Source organism: Coregonus lavaretus (assembly GCF_964263955.1).
Source record: "Coregonus lavaretus genome assembly, contig: HAP1_SCAFFOLD_2491, whole genome shotgun sequence".
Taxonomy (NCBI): Eukaryota; Metazoa; Chordata; class Actinopteri; order Salmoniformes; family Salmonidae; genus Coregonus; species Coregonus lavaretus.
In genome coordinates, this window is record NW_028164441.1 from 13,543 (window position 1) to 31,301 (window position 17,759).

General features: G+C 44.4%; 2 protein-coding genes across 2 annotated transcripts; one reads left to right on the forward strand and one right to left on the reverse strand.

Moving 5' to 3' along the window:
- The first annotated feature begins 9,768 nt into the window (after positions 1-9,768).
- On the forward strand, positions 9,769-15,262 carry LOC311117029 (uncharacterized protein C6orf62 homolog). Its single transcript, XM_084192024.1, has 5 exons — positions 9,769-11,375; positions 11,701-11,877; positions 12,938-13,063; positions 13,316-13,450; positions 13,836-15,262. The coding sequence occupies exons 1-5, from the start codon at positions 11,247-11,249 to the stop codon at positions 13,959-13,961; spliced, it is 693 nt and encodes a 230-aa protein (XP_084048150.1). The 5' UTR covers positions 9,769-11,246; the 3' UTR covers positions 13,962-15,262.
- acot13 (acyl-CoA thioesterase 13) lies at positions 15,257-17,026 on the reverse strand. Its single transcript, XM_084192025.1, has 3 exons — positions 16,859-17,026; positions 16,297-16,481; positions 15,257-15,799 (listed from the first exon to the last, which is right to left on the reverse strand). The coding sequence occupies exons 1-3, from the start codon at positions 16,940-16,942 to the stop codon at positions 15,619-15,621; spliced, it is 450 nt and encodes a 149-aa protein (XP_084048151.1). The 5' UTR covers positions 16,943-17,026; the 3' UTR covers positions 15,257-15,618.
- Positions 17,027-17,759: the final 733 nt, after the last annotated feature.

Below are 17,759 nucleotides of genomic sequence, written 5' to 3' on the forward strand. Positions count from 1 at the left end.
AGCGGAGAGCTGGCACAACCCGTCCTGGCTGAATGCCTACTTCCGCACAGTATGTGTGAGGCATCAGCACAGGACCCACTGGGCTGTGCACGCGCACTGGCGATACAGTTCGTAGAACAGGCGCAGGATATGCGGGACCGAGCTGGCGTACTGGAGGTCTAGAGCGTTGAGCCGGCACACCCCGTCCTGGCTGGATGCCCATCTTCGCACGGCACGTGCGTGGTGCAAGCACAGGTCGTACAGGACTGTAGACACAGTACGTAGCTCCGCATAACACAGAGCCTGCCCAGTCATACGCTTCCTCGCGTGAGTATGGGGAGTTGTCTCTGCTCTGACACTAGGCTCCGCCAACCACCCCCGGGCTTCTTCTCGGGCTTCCTCCTCGACCGGCCTCCTCCATGTTTCCGTTGCACCTCTCCTGCCTGGGCATCTACCTTAGCCCATGGTCCTCTCCCCGCAAATATCTCTTCCCATGACCACAAATTGCCCACCTGTGACATGGCTATTCGCTCCGCCTGGGCACGCTGCTTGGTCCTCGTTTGGTGGGATCTTCTGTCACGTTCGTTGAATGACGGGTCCGACCAAGGCGCAGCGTGATATACATACATGTTTATTAACTTATAAACACAACGACAAAACAACAACCAAAACGAAACGTGAAGTCCAAGGTAGAACACACAACATACCTTACAAGGAACAAGATCCCACAACCCACTAGTGCCAATAGGCTGCCTAAGTATGATCCCCAATCAGAGACAACGAGCAACAGCTGCCTCTGATTGGGAACCACACCGGCCAACATAGATCTGTACATACTAGAATACAACATAGAATATATACAACAAGGAATATACACACCCTGACTCAACATATACGAGTCCCCTGAGTCAGGGCGTGACAACTAGCCTGTTCAACCTCTCTTTCGTAACGTCTGAGATCCCCAGAGATTGGAAAGCTGCCGCGGTCATCCCCCTCTTCAAAGGGGGTGACACTCTAGACCCAAACTGTTACAGACCTATATCCATCCTGCCCTGCCTTTCGAAAGTTTTTGAAAGCCAAGTTAACAAACAGATCACCGACCATTTCGAATCCTACCGTACCTTCTCCGCTATGCAATCCGGTTTCCGAGCTGGTCATGGGTGCACTTCAGCCACGCTCAAGGTCCTAAACGATATTATAACCGCGATCGATAATAGACAGTACTGTGCAGCCGTCTTCATCGACCTGGCCAAGGCTTTCGACTCTGTCAACCACCGCATTCTTATTGGCAGACTAAATAGCCTTGGTTTCTCAAATGACTGCCTCACCTGGTTCACCAACTACTTCTCAGATAGAGTTCAATGTGTCAAATCGGAGGGCCTGTTGTCTGGACCTATGGCAGTCTCTATGGGGGTGCCACAGTGTTCAATTCTTGGGCCGACTCTTTTCTCCGTGTATATCAATGATGTCGCTCTTGCTGCTGGTGACTCTCAGATCCACCTCTACGCAGACGACACCATTTTGTATACATCTGGCCCTTCATTGGACACTGTGTTAACAAACCTCCAAATGAGCTTCAAAGGCATACAACACTCCTTCAGTAGCCTCCAACTGCTCTTAAACACTAGTAAAACTAAATGCATGCTCTTCAATCGAACGCTGCTGGCACCCGCCCACCCGACTAGAATCACTACTCTCGACGGATCTGACCTAGAGTATGTGGACAACTACAAATGCCTAGGTGTCTGGTTAGACTGTAAACTCTCCTTCCAGACTCACATTAAGAATCTCAATCACTAACTTTAAGCATCAGTTGTCAGAGCAGCTTACCGATCACTGCACCTGTACACAGCCCATCTGAAATTAGCCCACCCAACTACCTCATTCCTATATTGTTATTTATTTTGCTCATTTGCACCCCGGTATCTCTATTTGCACATCATCTCTTGCACATCTATCATTCCAGTGTTAATACTAATTGTAATTATTTTGCACTATGGCCTATTTATTGCTTTACCTCCATAACTTGCTACATTTGCACAGTGTATATATATTTTCTGTTGTATTTTTTGACTTTATGTTTTGTTTTACCCCATATGTAACTCTGTGTTGTTGTTTTTAATCGCACTGCTTTGCTTTATCTTGGCCAGGTCGCAGTTGTAAATGAGAACTTGTTCTCAACTGGCTTACCTGGTTAAATAAAGGTCAAATAAATAAAATAAAATAAATATCAAGATGGTTTAATACTTCCCTTATCCACTCACTACCAGGTCAATATAATCTACCAGTCAACTGTCTATCCTGCCCTCTATCCATAGTGACAATAGTGGTAGTTGGATCATTTGTCCAGATCTGCAATAGGCTAACTAGCAATCATGCTACACATAACATCATTCAAATCTGCACCAGTGGAGGCTCCTCAGAGGAGGAAGGGGAGGACCATCCTATTCATTGAATTTCACAAAAAAAACCTATTTAAAAAAAAAAACATTTTAAAAGTTATCCTTTTTAAATAAAACTATACTAGATATAATCACGTCACCAAATAATTGATTAAAACATACTATTTTGTAATGAAGGTCTACAGTAGCCTCAACAGCACTCTGTAGGGTAGCACCATGGTGTAGCCGGAGGACAGCTAGCTTCCGTCCTCCTCTGGGTACATTGACATCAATACAAAACCTAGGGGCTCATGGTTCTCACCTCCTTCCATAGAATTACACAGTAAGTATGACAACTTCTGGAGGACGTCCTCTAACCTATCAGAGCTCTTGCAGCATGAACTGACATGTTGTTGATCAGAGAATGAATCTAGTACTGAAAGCATAAGCTACAGCTAGCTAGAAATGCAGTGCATAAAATGTGGAGAGTAGTTGACTCAAAGAGAGAGAGATGACAATAGTTGAACAGTTTTGAACAAATTCATTCCTTCCAAAATGAAGGAGAAGCAAGAGAGAGATTTCATAACAGTTTCACTTACTTAGGTAGCAAATGCAGCTAGCTAGTTTAGCCTACTGAAACACCCTGCTCAAACAGAGGGATGATATGTTAACTAGCTGGCTATGACTATCCAACACAACACTGTCAAGGTAAGCTTTTGGTTTTACTAATTTATTGCCACCGGGGCCTGCCGGTGTAACTGCTTACTGACTGTACACTGTAACGTTACTGCATGATTGTAGCGGGTTTACTAACGCGTTAGTTCTATTAGCTTTGTTGGCTATGACGTTACTTTAGCTAATATGGTGACAACGATGTAGGCTGTGGTTAGCAGTTATGATATGGTTTAGCTTGGAAAGGTTTTTTCACCTGGTCACATACAGCTGATGTGCTGTGCATTGAAGTCCACAAGCGAAGGGACAAGGTGAGAGGAGGAGAGTGTATAGATGTGAGAAGGAATACAACGTGGCTGCTATGAAAGTGAACTGTGTTTACGCTTGATATGGGGTGTATTCATTCATCCAATTCTGTTGAAAAACGTTTCTTAAACGGAAGCAACTGGAACAAAACAGGGATAAACATACCTGAATTTGTCCAATAGAAACTCTCGTTAGCAACTGTTGGACTAATGATTACATCCTATATCAGCTAGATGCAGGCAGGAGTGTGCAAGGCGGTATTGAAAGTGTCACTGTCTGTCCATGTGTCACTGTCTGTCACCTCAATCTTTTCTCTCTACCTGTGTGCAACTACGTTGTAAACTTTCATTCATAGGCTAGGTTGTAGCATCCTCATGATGGGTATAGGGAACATTTGAGTATCATGTAGTAGCCTAAACCTATCGCTGTTACATTGAACTGGGTGAATGGAATATGGATGACAGTCATCCAATATGCTGTAATAGAAATAAGGCCACGCTCATCAAAAAAAAAACATTGTCCTCACTCATCTTAAACGGCACTGAACGCCACTGATCTGCACCAATGTTCAATATAAATCCACAAGATAGAGGAATAGCTGATAGGCGGCAGAGAGGGCAGGTGCATCGTTGCACATGAAAGAACATTGAAGACACGCAGTTTCTAGACATATTCTAGAAAGGCACAGTAGCCAGTCTGGCTGTATTTTTACTTCTGATGATGATATTCTGTCTTTTTGTTGCCGATGATCAGTCATCCTCTATAATGTAGCCACATAGTCCTCCCAGCAGGCTTAGCTATTCAGGCTTGTTTAAACAGGTTCCACCTCCTTTCCAATCCAAGTGGCTATTCCTCGACCTAATGCTTCAATTTAGCCTAAATAATTCTCATTTAACTTTTTAAAATGTAAATGCTTTTATGTGTGGCATAAACACAACCTGTCACAATGTTTTAATCGGATTAGGCTTCTTCAAAAGTCTCCTGTAGATGCTCATGTTCATCCACTGCACTCTAATATAATTCCAGCATCCAAACCGGGCAACTGCCATTTGATTAATGGAAAGAACCAAAAGGTTTAATGACATTCGGAGATTGTCAAACCAATCCTTCAATACTATAGAGAGATGTATTTCTGTTTGTCCAGATTTACATACTCTACTTGATTGTGGTGTAGAAAACTCAAACAATGAGCACTCGAAGTCGGTAATCAGAGTTATGCATTGCTTATTGGTTGTATTTGGTGCATTGGCACAGAAACCTGTTGGTTGAAAATGTGTTGCATATATTTTATATCATTATAGAAAAGCGTCAAAATGTAAAAAATCTGATTTCACACTAGCTGATTATAATGAGTAATGATAACCATACTGTATACACGGGGTACCAACCAAATCTATTTGCAGGGGTACAAGGTAATTGAGGTAGATATTGTACAGTGCATTCGGGAAAGTATTCAGACCCATTGACTTTTTCGACATTTTGTAATGTTACAGCCTCATTCTGAAATTGATTGAATTGTATTTTCCCATCATCAATCTACACACAGTGCCCCATAATGACAGAGCAAAAACAGGTTTTAAAACATTTTGCAAATGTATAAAAAAAAAAAACTGAAATATCACATTTACATAAGTATTCAGACCCTTTACTCAGTACTTTGTTGAAGCACCTTTGGCAGTGATTACAGCCTCAAGTCTTCATGGATATGATGCTACAAGCTTGGCACACCTGTATTTGGGGAGTTTCTCCCATTCTTCTCTGCAGATCCTCTCAAGCTCTGTCAGGATGGATGGGGAGCGTCACTTCACAGCTATTTTCAGGTCTCTCCAGAGATGTTAAATCGGGTTCAAGTCCGGGCTCTGACTGGGCCACTCAAGGACATTCAGAGACTTGTCCCGAAGCCACTCCTGCATTGTCTTGGCTGTGCAAGGATCTCTCTGTACTTTGCTCCGTTCATCTTTCCCTCGATCCTGACTAGTGTCCCAGTCCCTGCCGCTGAAAGACATAAACACAGCATGATGCTGCCACCACCATGATTCACCGTAGGAATGGTGCCAAGTTCCCTCCAGACGTGACGCTTGGCATCCAGTCCAAAGAGTTCAATCTTGGTTTTACCAGACCAGAGAATCATGGTTTTTAGGTGCCTTTTGGCAAACTCCAAGTGGGCTGTCATGTGCCTTTTACTGAGGAGTTGCTTCCGTTTGGCCACTCTACCATAAAGGCCTGATTGGTGGAGTGCTGCAGAGATGGTTGTCCTTCTGGAAGGTTCTCCCATCTCCACAGAGGAACTTTGGAGCTCTGTCAGAGTGACCATCAGGTTCTTGGTCACCTCCCTGACCAAGGCCCTTCTCCCCCAAATGCTCAGTTTGGCCGGACGGCCAGCTCTAGGAAGAGTCTTGGTGGTTCCAAACACCTTCCATTTAAGAATGATGGAGGCCACTGTGTTCTTGGGGACCTTCAATGCTGCAGACATTTTTTGGTACCCTTCCCCAGATCTGTGCCTTGACACAATCCTGTCTGGGAGCTCTACGGACAATTCCTTCGACCTCATGGCTTGATTTTTGCTCTGACATGCACTGTCAACTGTGGGACCTTATATAGACAGGTGGGTGCCTTTCCAAATCATGTCCAATCAATTGAATTTACTACAAGTGGACTCCAATCAAGTTGTAGAAACATCTCAATGTTGATCAATGGAAACAGAATGCACCTGAACTCAATATCGAGTCTCATAACAAAGGGTCTGAATACTTATGTAAATAAAGTATTTCTGTTTTTTATGTTTAATAGATTTGCCAAAACTTCTAAAAACCTGTTTTCACTTTGTCATTATGGGGTATTGTGTGTAGATTGATGAGGGAAAAAATCAATTTAATCCATTTTAGAATAAGGATGTAACGTAACAAAATGTGGAAAAAGTCAAGGGGTCTGAATACTTTCCGAATGCACTATATAACTAGAAATAAAGTGACAGATAATAAATAGTAGCAGCAGCGTATGTAATGAGTCAAAACCAGTTAGTCCAAAGGGAAACCCAGCCGCGAGCTGCCCAGTGAAGCGAGCCTACCAGATGGGCTAAATGCCTTTTATGCTCGCTTCGAGGCAAGCGACACTGAAGTATGCATGAGAGCACCAGCTGTTCCGGATGACTGTGTGATCACGCTCTCGGTAGCCGACGTGAGCAAGACCTTTAAACAAGTCAACATTCACAAAGCTGCGGGACCAGACGGATTACCAGGATGTGTACTCAGAGCATGCGCTGACCAACTGGCAAGTGTCTTCACTGACATTTCCAAACTCTCCCTGACCGAGTCGGTAATACCTACATCTTACAAGCAGACCACCATAGTCCCTGTGCCCAAGGAAGCGAAGGTAAATAAATAATTACTGCCCCGTAGCACTCACGTCGGTAGCCATGAAGTGCTTTGAAAGGCTGGTCATGGCTCCCATCAACACCATCATTCCAGAAACCCTAGACCCACTCCAATTCGCATACCGCCCCAACAGATCCACAGATGACGCAATCTCAATCGCACGCCACACTGCCCTTTCACACCTGGACAAAAGGAACACCTATGTGAGAATGCTGTTCATTGACTACAGCTCAGTGTTAAACATAATAGTGCCCACAAAGCTCATCACTAAGCTAAGGACCCTGGGACTAAACACCTCCCTCTGCAACTGGATCCTTCACCCATGACTGCATGGCCAAACACGACTCGAACACCATCATTAAGTTTGCTGACGACAACAGTGGTAGGCCTGATCACCGACAACGATGAGACAGCCTATAGGGAGGAGGTCAGAGACCTGGCAGTGTGGTGCCAGGATAACAACCTCTCCCTCAACGTGAGCAAGACAAAGGAGCTGATCGTGGACTACAGGAAAAGGCGGGTCGAACAAGCCCCCATTAACATCGACGGGGCTGTAGTGGAGCGGGTAGAGAGTTTCAAGTTCCTTGGTGTCCACATCACCAACAAACTATCATGGTCCAAACACACCAAGAAAGTGGTGAAGAGCCATGACGACACCTTTTCCCCCTCAGGAGACTGAAAAGATTTGGCATGGGTCCCCAGATGCTGAAAAAGTTCTACAGCTGCACCATTGAGCATCCTGACCGGTTGCATCACCACCTGATATGTCAACTGCTCGGCATCTGACCGTAAGGCACTCCAGAGGGTAGTGCGTATGGCCCAGTACTTCACTGGGGCCAAGATTCCTGCCATCCAGGCGTTGGTCTATATAGGCTACAATGTTGCGCAAACCATCAACCCCGGGCCAGCCCAACACAAATACATTCTTAAATCAAATCAAATCAAATCAAATTTTATTGGTCACATGCGCCGAATACAACAGGTGCAGACATTACAGTGAAATGCTTACTTACAGCCCTTAACCAACAGTGCATTTATTTTAAACAAAAAAAGTAAGAATAAAACAACAACAAAAAAAGTGTTGAGAAAAAAAGAGCAGAAGTAAAATAAAGTGACAGTAGGGAGGCTATATATACAGTAAAATAAAGTGACAGTAGGGAGGCTATATATACAGGGGGGTACCGTTGCAGAGTCAATGTGCGGGGGCACCGGCTAGTTGAGGTAGTTGAGGTAATATGTACATGTGGGTAGAGTTAAAGTGACTATGCATAAATACTTAACAGAGTAGCAGCAGCGTAAAAAGGATGGGGTGGGGGGGCAGTGCAAATAGTCCGGGTAGCCATGATTAGCTGTTCAGGAGTCTTATGGCTTGGGGGTAGAAGCTGTTGAGAAGTCTTTTGGACCTAGACTTGGCACTCCGGTACCGCTTGCCGTGCGGTAGCAGAGAGAACAGTCTATGACTAGGGTGGCTGGAGTCTTTGACAATTTTGAGGGCCTTCCTCTGACACCGCCTGGTATAGAGGTCCTGAATGGCAGGGAGCTTTGCCCCAGTGATGTACTGGGCCGTACGCACTACCCTCTGTAGTGCCTTGCGGTCAGAGGCCAAGCAGTTGCCATACCAGGCGGTGATGCAACCAGTCAGGATGCTCTCGATGGTGCAGCTGTAGAATTTTTTTAGGATCTGAGGACCCATGCCAAATCTTTTTAGTCTCCTGAGGGGGAATAGGCTTTGTCGTGCCCTCTTCACGACTGTCTTGGTGTGTTTGGACCATGATAGTTCGTTGGTGATGTGGACACCAAGGAACTTGAAGCTCTCAACCTGTTCCACTACAGCCCCGTCGATGAGAATGGGGGCGTGCTCAGTCCTCTTTTTTTTCCTGTAGTCCACAATCATCTCCTTTGTCTTGGTCACGTTGAGGGAGAGGTTGTTGTCCTGGCACCACACGGCCAGATCTCTGACCTCCTCCCTATAGGCTGTCTCATCGTTGTCGGTGATCAGGCCTACCACTGTTGTGTCGTCGGCAAACTTAATGATGGTGTTGGAGTCGTGCCTGGCCATGCAGTCATGGGTGAACAGAGAGTACAGGAGGGGACTGAGCACGCACCCCTGAGGGGCCCCCGTGTTGAGGATCAGTGTGGCAGATGGATATCAGGCACTGTTTTCACATTACGTTTTTTAGGGGGCAGCCAAGAGAATTACAGAGATCAATTAGAATTAACTCTGATTGCTTTAATTTTTATTTTTACATCACTGGGGCCAAGCTTCCTGCCATCCAGGACCTCTATACCAGGCGTTGTCAGAGGAAGGCCCAAAAAATTGTCAAAGACTCCAGTCACCCAAGTCATAGACTGTTCTCTCTGCTACCGCACGGCAAGTGGTACTGGAGCGCCAAGTCTAGATCCAAAATGCTTCTTAACAGCTTCTACCTCCAAGCCATAAGACTGCTGAACAATTAATCAAATGGCCACCCGGACTATTTACACTGACCCCCCCACTTTGTTTTTACACTGCTGCTACTCGCTGTTTATTATCTATGCATAGTCACTTTGCCCCAACCTACATGTACAAATTACCTCGACTAACCTGTACCCCCGCACATTGACTCGGTAACAGTACCCCCTGTATATAGCCTCGTTATTGTTATTTTATTGTGTTACTTTTTATTAAAATTTTATTTTTTACTTTATTTTATTTAGTAAATATTTTCTTAACTCTTTCTCGAACTGCATTGTTGGTTATGGGCTTGTAAGTAAGCATTTCACGCTAAGGTCTACAACTGTTGTATTCAGCGCATGAGACAAATACAATTTGATTTAACCCCCCCATACAAAAACTCCTCGCTTGGTGGGTGAAACAACGCCACCTGCCGGAAGGAGACAGATTGACGCCGAGTTGGGTGGGTGAAACAACGCCACCTGCCGGAAGGAGACAGATTGACGCCGAGTTGGGTGGGTGAAACAACGCCACCTGCCGGAAGGAGACAGATTGACGCCGAGTTGGGTGGGTGAAACAACGCCACCTGCCGGAAGGAGACAGATTGACGCCGAGTTGGGCCTCTCGCTTCCTGTTTCTGTCAGATAGAACACGTCTTCGTTGTGGCTGTCTGACGCTGTTCAGCCATTTTGGGTAGGTTGTTCGACGACGAGCTGCTAGCTACCACACGACAACACCAGGCCGAATACTTCAACCGAACTGAACAAAAGCCGTTTTACAAAAAACATCGTTAAATATGGGTCCGCCAGGAGACAACCCACGTCATGTGTCCTCTGAAAGAACGGAGGATTTCAGTTGGTTTGTCAATTTATCTTGACATGGCATGCAGGTTAGTTGGTGGTTGTGACGACTGAAGAAAACCACGAAAAACAAGCGCAGATAGCTAGTTAATACCTCAACTTCAGTGCGTGAAAGAGATTTTGAACACGTTTGTTGTTGGCTGTAAAAAATCTAGTTGGTTCTCTCGACGGGAATCCTAAACATCATGATGATATTAAGCAAAATGTCATTTAAAATGCAGAGAGACAACAGTTAAGATAGCCAGTCAACCGGACAAGTCATTCGACATTAAATACCAAGCAAGCCAGACAGAACTCGGCTTCAATGTAAAACGAAGATGACTGTCAGCTAGTTAGTTAACTAACCGCACGACATAGGCCTCAATTACGTCAAGTAGTAAAAAGATGTAGCTAGCTAGTTGGCCCACTAACTAGTTAGTGTTGAAGTGTATGCTGCTTAGCCTAGCTAGTTCATGTTAGCTAGTCAGCTAAAATACTCCGTCACTATGAGTATCGACAATGGAAGTAAACAAGGCCGCGGGCCAGTTCAATGGCAGTAAGCCCCGAGATGTCAAGCGACGCTGGAAACTTTAACGTTGTAACTTGGTGCCAACATCTTCTGGCATCCACATGTACTTGCCATGATGGTTTTCTATACCCCCAGTCATTCAGCAGCACGTTCATAACACGGTCTCTGCAGAGAAATACACAAACGGCGTCAGTCATGGACGAAGCTTTGAGTTTGAGAAGACACGAATAGAATTGTCTGCTTTTTAGTTTGTGTAATAATCTTCTATTTCACTAGCGAGAATTAGTGTCGGTATGGGTTTTGGAAATGGCTATCCTTTCTGTTAGCAGTTGTCAGTAACATAAAGAAAAAGTGCACCTAAATGCGATTTGCTCATTTGTTTTCACAAGGCCAATGATGTGTTGAATTAAAGTTCCTTTGGCCTGTATTCGAATGTCATACTTTTAATCACATGGCTTCTTGAGTAATTAATAAAACAAATGTAGCCAAATATTGATGAAGAACCCCCCTTCTGAGCATATCCATTTAAATACATTTAAAATGACATAGCTTGATATTTAATTTGTTTCCTCCTTCAGTTAGTTATTTCGAAAGAGCTAGTGTAGAATAATTAGATTTCTCGTTTCTGTAAAGGGTAGCTAACTAGCTACATTTCTCTCAAGTAAATAGACAACTCGAAAGTATAGTCAAAATATTCTGTAAAAGAGAAGACACTAGCACCAAAATCTAATAATGGGGGACCCAACCTGGAGAAGAAACCAAACTAGAGATAGACTCCGTGCTCAGATTCGAAAGAAAAGGGAATCTTTGGCTGACCAGTTTGACTTCAAGATCTACGTAGCCTTTGTGTTCAAAGACAAGGTGAGTATTATGGAGGACGCAATTAAAGATTTTGGCAGTGAGGCCCTTTATCTGCTTCGCCAGAGTCCGATTAACTCGTGGATACCATTTGTCTCTGCCTGCAGTTTGAAGGAAGCTGCTAACTAGCGTTAGTGCAATGACTTAAGTCAATGCTAATTAGCATTGGCTCGCAAAACTACCTCTTAACTAACTTCATACTGGACATTAAAATCGGATCCACGAGTTCATCTGACTCTGGGGAAGTTGATAAAGGGCCTCATTGTCAACATCCCCAAGTATCCCTTTAATGTCTCTTCCCTTTCCTCTGTGCTCCTTCCTCTGGCAGAAGAAGAAGTCTGCACTGTTTGAGGTAGCTGAAGTGGTACCAGTGATGACCAACAACTATGAAGAGACTATCCTGAAAGGTGTGCAGGATTCCAGCTACTCCCTCCAGAGTTCCATAGAACTAATGCAAAAAGATGTTGTGCAGTTACATGCCCCACGCTACCAGTCAATGCGCAGGGTAAGTCAAGAACCGGATTCCTTCCATTGGGCAAACCTACCAAACCATGTGCTTACAAACACTGTGATGGACACAGACAGTTGGCCATTCCTAGTTGTTGTTGAGGAAATGTGTCAACAATGAATGTTCCTCATTTCTACTAGCATGACTCACATTGTAGTGTTTCAGCCAGCATACCACATTGTAGTGTTTCAGCCAGCGTGTCACATTGTAGTGTTTCAGCCAGCATACCACATTGTAGTGTTTCAGCCAGCATACCACATTGTAGTGTTTCAGCCAGCATACCACATTGTAGTGTTTCAGCCAGCATACCACATTGTAGTGTTTCAGCCAGCATACCACATTGTAGTGCTCGGGAAACCATGCCGTTTATCAGCTGAAATATGTTATGATGAACTTCAAAGGGTGGTGCACGTTGATGTGCTCGTTGCACCTTTCGGCATCGATGCTTGACTGCCGTTTGACAATTAAAAATATCCAGAATAATCTCATAATGTAGACTAACCTACTGAATCTGCCAGCTGTTGACTAAGACCAGAATAGGCACATTTGCTATTTAAAGCAACACTTTAGAGTTTTATTCGGTACATGAAAATTTAAGCGAAAAAGTACATTTTGTGTGCTACGTCATCACGCATTGATTTTTATCCACAACAAGTCCGTTTGGTGGAAACACACCACTGGTGGGAAAAGGGTACATTTTCTTTATGCAAATCTTTGAATATTCATATGGAAATCTGTCACCAATTGGATGGAAACCTAGCTAGTGACATAGGGTTCTGGTCCAAAGTAGTGCACTATATAGGGAATAGGGTGCCATTCTCTGGTCTAAAGTAGTGCACTATGTAGGGAATAGGGTGCCATTCTCTGGTCTAAAGTAGTGCACTATATAGGGAATAGGGTGCCATTCTCTGGTCTAAAGTAGTGCACTATATAGGGAATAGGGTGCCATTCTCTGGTCTAAAGTAGTGCACTATGTAGGGAATAGGGTGCTGTTTGGAAAGCGAACAGACATTATGCTGTTTATTGACTGTAGCTTTCCTCTCTGTTGTTGTTGCAGGATGTCATAGGGTGCACCCAGGAGATGGACTTCATCCTGTGGCCGCGCAACGACATAGAGAAGATAGTCTGTCTCCTGTTCTCCAGATGGAAGGGGGCCGAGGACGAACCCTTCAGGCCTGTTCAGGTAAAACATTTAGCTTCCTTCATCAAATAGCTGGGTGGTATTCACTAGCGCACACCGTAGGAAAAAGGTTTGCAATGAAAACAAGTTTCTTATTGGACATTCAGGTAGTCCCTCTCTGTTTGGTTCCGAGTTAATATGCCCCTGAATTCAATTGTCATAAATTCAAAGAGTATTTTATACTGTTATGTTGAGGGCCAGTCATGGTGGACGGAGTAGGGCTTATTGCACTTGTAATCCAATGTTTATCCACAGGCCAAGTTTGAGTTTCATCATGGAGACTACGAGAAGCAGTTGTTGCATGCTGTCGGCCGGAGGGACAAGGCTGGAATGGTTCTGAACAACCCCACTCAGTCCGTTTTCCTCTTTATGGACCGACAGCACTTACAGGTCAGTCCATACACGGCACAGCTGAGCTTACCGCCCGTAGAGCTCTGGTCAAAGGTAGCGCACCATGTTGGAAATGGATCACCATTTGGGCATGTAGCTTGTCTGACAGTCCTTCTCTTTGTGGCAGACTCCCCTCAATGCTACCCTGTCACCACTGCACTAGTCACAATGGCTTTGGGAAAGCTAAGAGCTCTAATTGGAGCACTAACGTAGCTGGTAGAGGATCATTCAGACAAAACAGTCCTCTTTCTGCCATGGGACAATGATGTCTTACCCATAGAACTAGAATATATTAGTGAAATGACTTATTATTAATAGATTCTATGGTTTTACCCTTCTCTCTGTCAACCATGTTCTCTCTCGTCATCTCTTCTGTCCCTGTCAGACTCCTAAAACCAAGGCCACAGTTGTCAAGTTGTGCAGCCTTTGCCTCTACCTGCCCCAGGACCAGCTAACGTGCTGGGGCGTTGGCGACATCGAGGACCATCTCCGCCCGTACATGCCTGACTAGGGCCAGCCTGCCTCCATGGCTTCCACCCACAACACAGAAGACTAACCCCCCCCAAGCCACTGAAGCAAGTTGACCTCTCTCATCCACCACACATTCTTCCTTCCATTGAATAGAATTGAACTGATGCTTGGATCTCCTATTTGTTGTTAACCACGTGTTTGTTAGTTTCCATCCTCCTGAATCCACATGTTTTTCCCTACCAAGCTTCTTCCTCCTAGCTCTGCTCCACCCGTTTGGGATTGGTTGTCCCTTTTATCCTCACCCATTTCTCCATCCATCTTTTGGTTTATTTTGAACCTGCACGAACATTGATTTGAGTGGTTGGTTATTCAACCTGGAGCTGCACTGTCAACGACACAGACGAATCCAGTCCACTGAAGGAACTCTTTATGTTGCTACCAAGCAGGAACGAATCCACACCAGGTTTTCATGATGTTCACGGGGGTCCTCAGTCTCTGCTGGACGCATCGTAACCCATCTCATAACAGATTGGAAAAGCTTCTGTCATTTCAAAGATAGGTGAAAGAGGAAATTATACTGGGGGGGGGGGGGGGTTCTAGAACAACTAGGTTCAATCTATGATGACAGGTCAGCCTAGGTGGTGTTAAAACGTTTCCTGTAAAGCAAAGATAAAAGGTGAACAGTATTTGTCAAATCATTTGGTGTAGGTAGTTACAGCTTTATTTTTCCTTTTAAGCCACCGTTGTTTAATGTTTGGCTCTTTTTATTTTGGGGTTAATTTGCTTTTCCTGTGAAATATTCCAGGAACACCATTTGTAAGATCTGGAGTATAGATGGGAACTGATGGGAGGGACCGTTGGTAAGATCTGGAGTATACAGGGTTGAATATGTTTGTTATGCTGAAGGTTGTAACCACGCAAGCCATTCAAGCTACTGAAATAGGATGGGTTTGTTTTTTTCCTGGGTGTGGGTTGGCATGGGTGTTGAATATGGAAGAACTAATGTTAAAGCTAATGTACCTAACAATGGAACAGGTTGTTGAGTTAAAATTAATGGGATCGTTACATTTTTATGTTCTTTAATTTGACAGACAAGTATCCTAAAGAGTACTAATTGTTGCAGTGCTTATAAAATGTAAAATGGGGTGTTTTTTTGCAAGCTTGCTTTGCTGGGAGAAATAAGGCACAAATCAGTCAGTACATTTAATTTAGGGTTTTCTTTGTTGATTCAATATGTTCGATTAAAGGCGGGTCATTTTTCAGAGTTTATTCTTCATTTTGAAATGAATCTAAAAAAATCAACACGGCTGAACAATATCCCAATACAGTGCAAACTTTAAAGTATTTCCTGGTGTGTTTTATTGTGTGTACACAAAGTATATATTTACAGCAGAATGACATGCAAAAAATATTTAGCAAGTCTGTGGGGGTGAAGAACAATTACTGACACAGTACCACAACAGTCATCTTCACCCACAGACTTCCTGCCTGACAGTACTACACAGCAGCAGTATGATAATTCCCAATTTGCTGACAGTGTCTCTGGGGGGGAGTTTCCCCTAGGTACAGATCTCGGATCAGCTTCCCCCCCAATCCTAACCATTAGTGGGGGGGGGAATGCAAAACCGACCCAAGCTCAGCGTCTAGGGGCAACGTCACCCTTCCACCGAGCGGCTGATCAGCGTCTAGGGGCAACGTCACCCTTCCACCGAGCGGCTGATCTCGCTTCCAAGGTGCTTTGTGTGTCTTCCTTGTGCGATGAGTTTCCCGGAGGCTTTGCTAGTGAGGTCTACAGTAGCGAACGCCAGGGTCCGTCCTTGCTTCAACACCTTGGCAGTGATCAGCACGTCCTCACCCACCTTGGCAGCGTTCATGTACCTGTCGGTAAACAGTTGTTCCATTCAGTGAGTGAGTCCCAAATGGCACCCTACTGTGCACTTCTTTAGACCAGAGCCCTAGAGCGCTATTTCAGACACAGGGATATGTTCCATTGTGTTTTGACAACCGGTTACTCTTTAATCCTTCACCTACTACAGTGTGTGACTTGTAGAGGCCTAGACAGTTTGGGCTCAGCCCAAGACTAGAAAATCAAAACAGCAAAGTCTTGTTCTGGTGGCCTCTACATAGAGCACATGCATTCTACACATATTATTTACATTTTAGTCATTTAGCAGACTCTCTTATCCAGAGCGACTTACAGGAGCGATTAGGGTTAAGTGCCTTGCTTAAGGGCACATCGACAGATTTGTTCTACACATATATTATCAAGCGTGGGTACCAGTCTTTGTGCCATCATGCCAAACCGCACAAACATCTGAGACCAGGCTATTCCCCGTGTATCAGCTAGCTAGTGTAATTTAAACTATAAAACTCACGTGATGTTCATGTCCACGCTGACACCAGGCGCCCCCCGTTCCGTGTACATGATGGCCGTGGTGGAGATGACGTCGACCAGCGTTGCCGTTAGACCCCCGTGAAGGGTGCCCCCCCGGTTGGTGTGCTCCTCTTCAACTTTAAACTCACACACCACTGTCCCTGGGCTGGCTGTTACAATGTCCACCTGGGGAACAGACAACCAGTCATTCATTATCCCTTGAACAATTAAAGAAGACGGCATTGTAATATATCAGAGTAGCAAGACTAGGGGTAAATCTGAATATTTCCTTGTCTCCTCTACTTGCCTCCTCAAAATGCATTGGAGGAACCTCAGATGTGCAATGAAAAGGACACGAGGGAGGAAGTGAGGAATCAAGAAAATATAATTGAGATTCACCCTAGGTAACGAGAGAAAATGTAAGTTTTTTCCAAATGTATTTTTACATGCACAACAAGCCTGTCAAGGAGGTAAATGGGTGGAGTTGGGCATCAAGCTCCGGTGCTTACAGTAGTTTATTGTACAGTAACTCGTAAAATAGAACAATTTTTACTGTGACATACCTTACTTAAAACTCGATCAAACCCCGGAGTGTCCACCATCGCCCGCATGATTGTTTTTAACGAGTTTAAAGACAGAGAAACCATGTTTTTAACGCTGAATGTGTTCAATGTCAACTTCTTACAAGTAGATTTTCCTCCAAACAGGAAACTGTTCTGATAGCTAAGTGTTCCGGAAATCATAGACAGTTTAACAAGGTTCCGCTTTGATTTCATATTTATTGGCCATGATTATGCTTTTTTTTTTACTCGCATATGAAAGTGTCTTATATATTGATGGAGTTCGTGTTCATTTTCGGCATATTGACTTGAATTTAATATTCAACCTAAAAACGGATCTTTGCGTCAAGCCGGACTATTTAGATGCTCTCACAGCTGTAACTGGTGACACACATCCAGCAACAACACTCAACTAAAATGGCTTTGCGTCGCATCTAACAAGATTTAAGCATCGCTATGAAATAGAGAAACAATTAGTAATATTTCCAAGTGTTGGTGAAACCATACAGGAGAGGAAGTACAGAACCAACGACGCTAGACGGAGAGGAATATGTTTAAGCAAAAGGCAGTTTATTAAACAACAGAGATAGCTGGTATCTGCTCAAGCTACATGCATGGACCCATTCAGTTGCCTCTTATGGAGACAGTTGAAAAGGGATCAAAAACAGAGTTTACAGCATTACTTTATACAATGTAACACAAAGGAAGGGGTCCTTCTTCTAGTCCCTTGATTGGTTCCCGAGGCGTAGGAGGCGGGTCTGCTCTGTCCAGAGTAGAAGCCCCATTTTGTGCACGGCAGAGTCCTCTGCCCTAGGCACCGACCAGTAGAAAGAAGTGCAGTTTGTGTGTGTGCGTAACTCGTGAGGCATGAGGATGAGTGTGCGTATGCATGGAGATGTGTGTG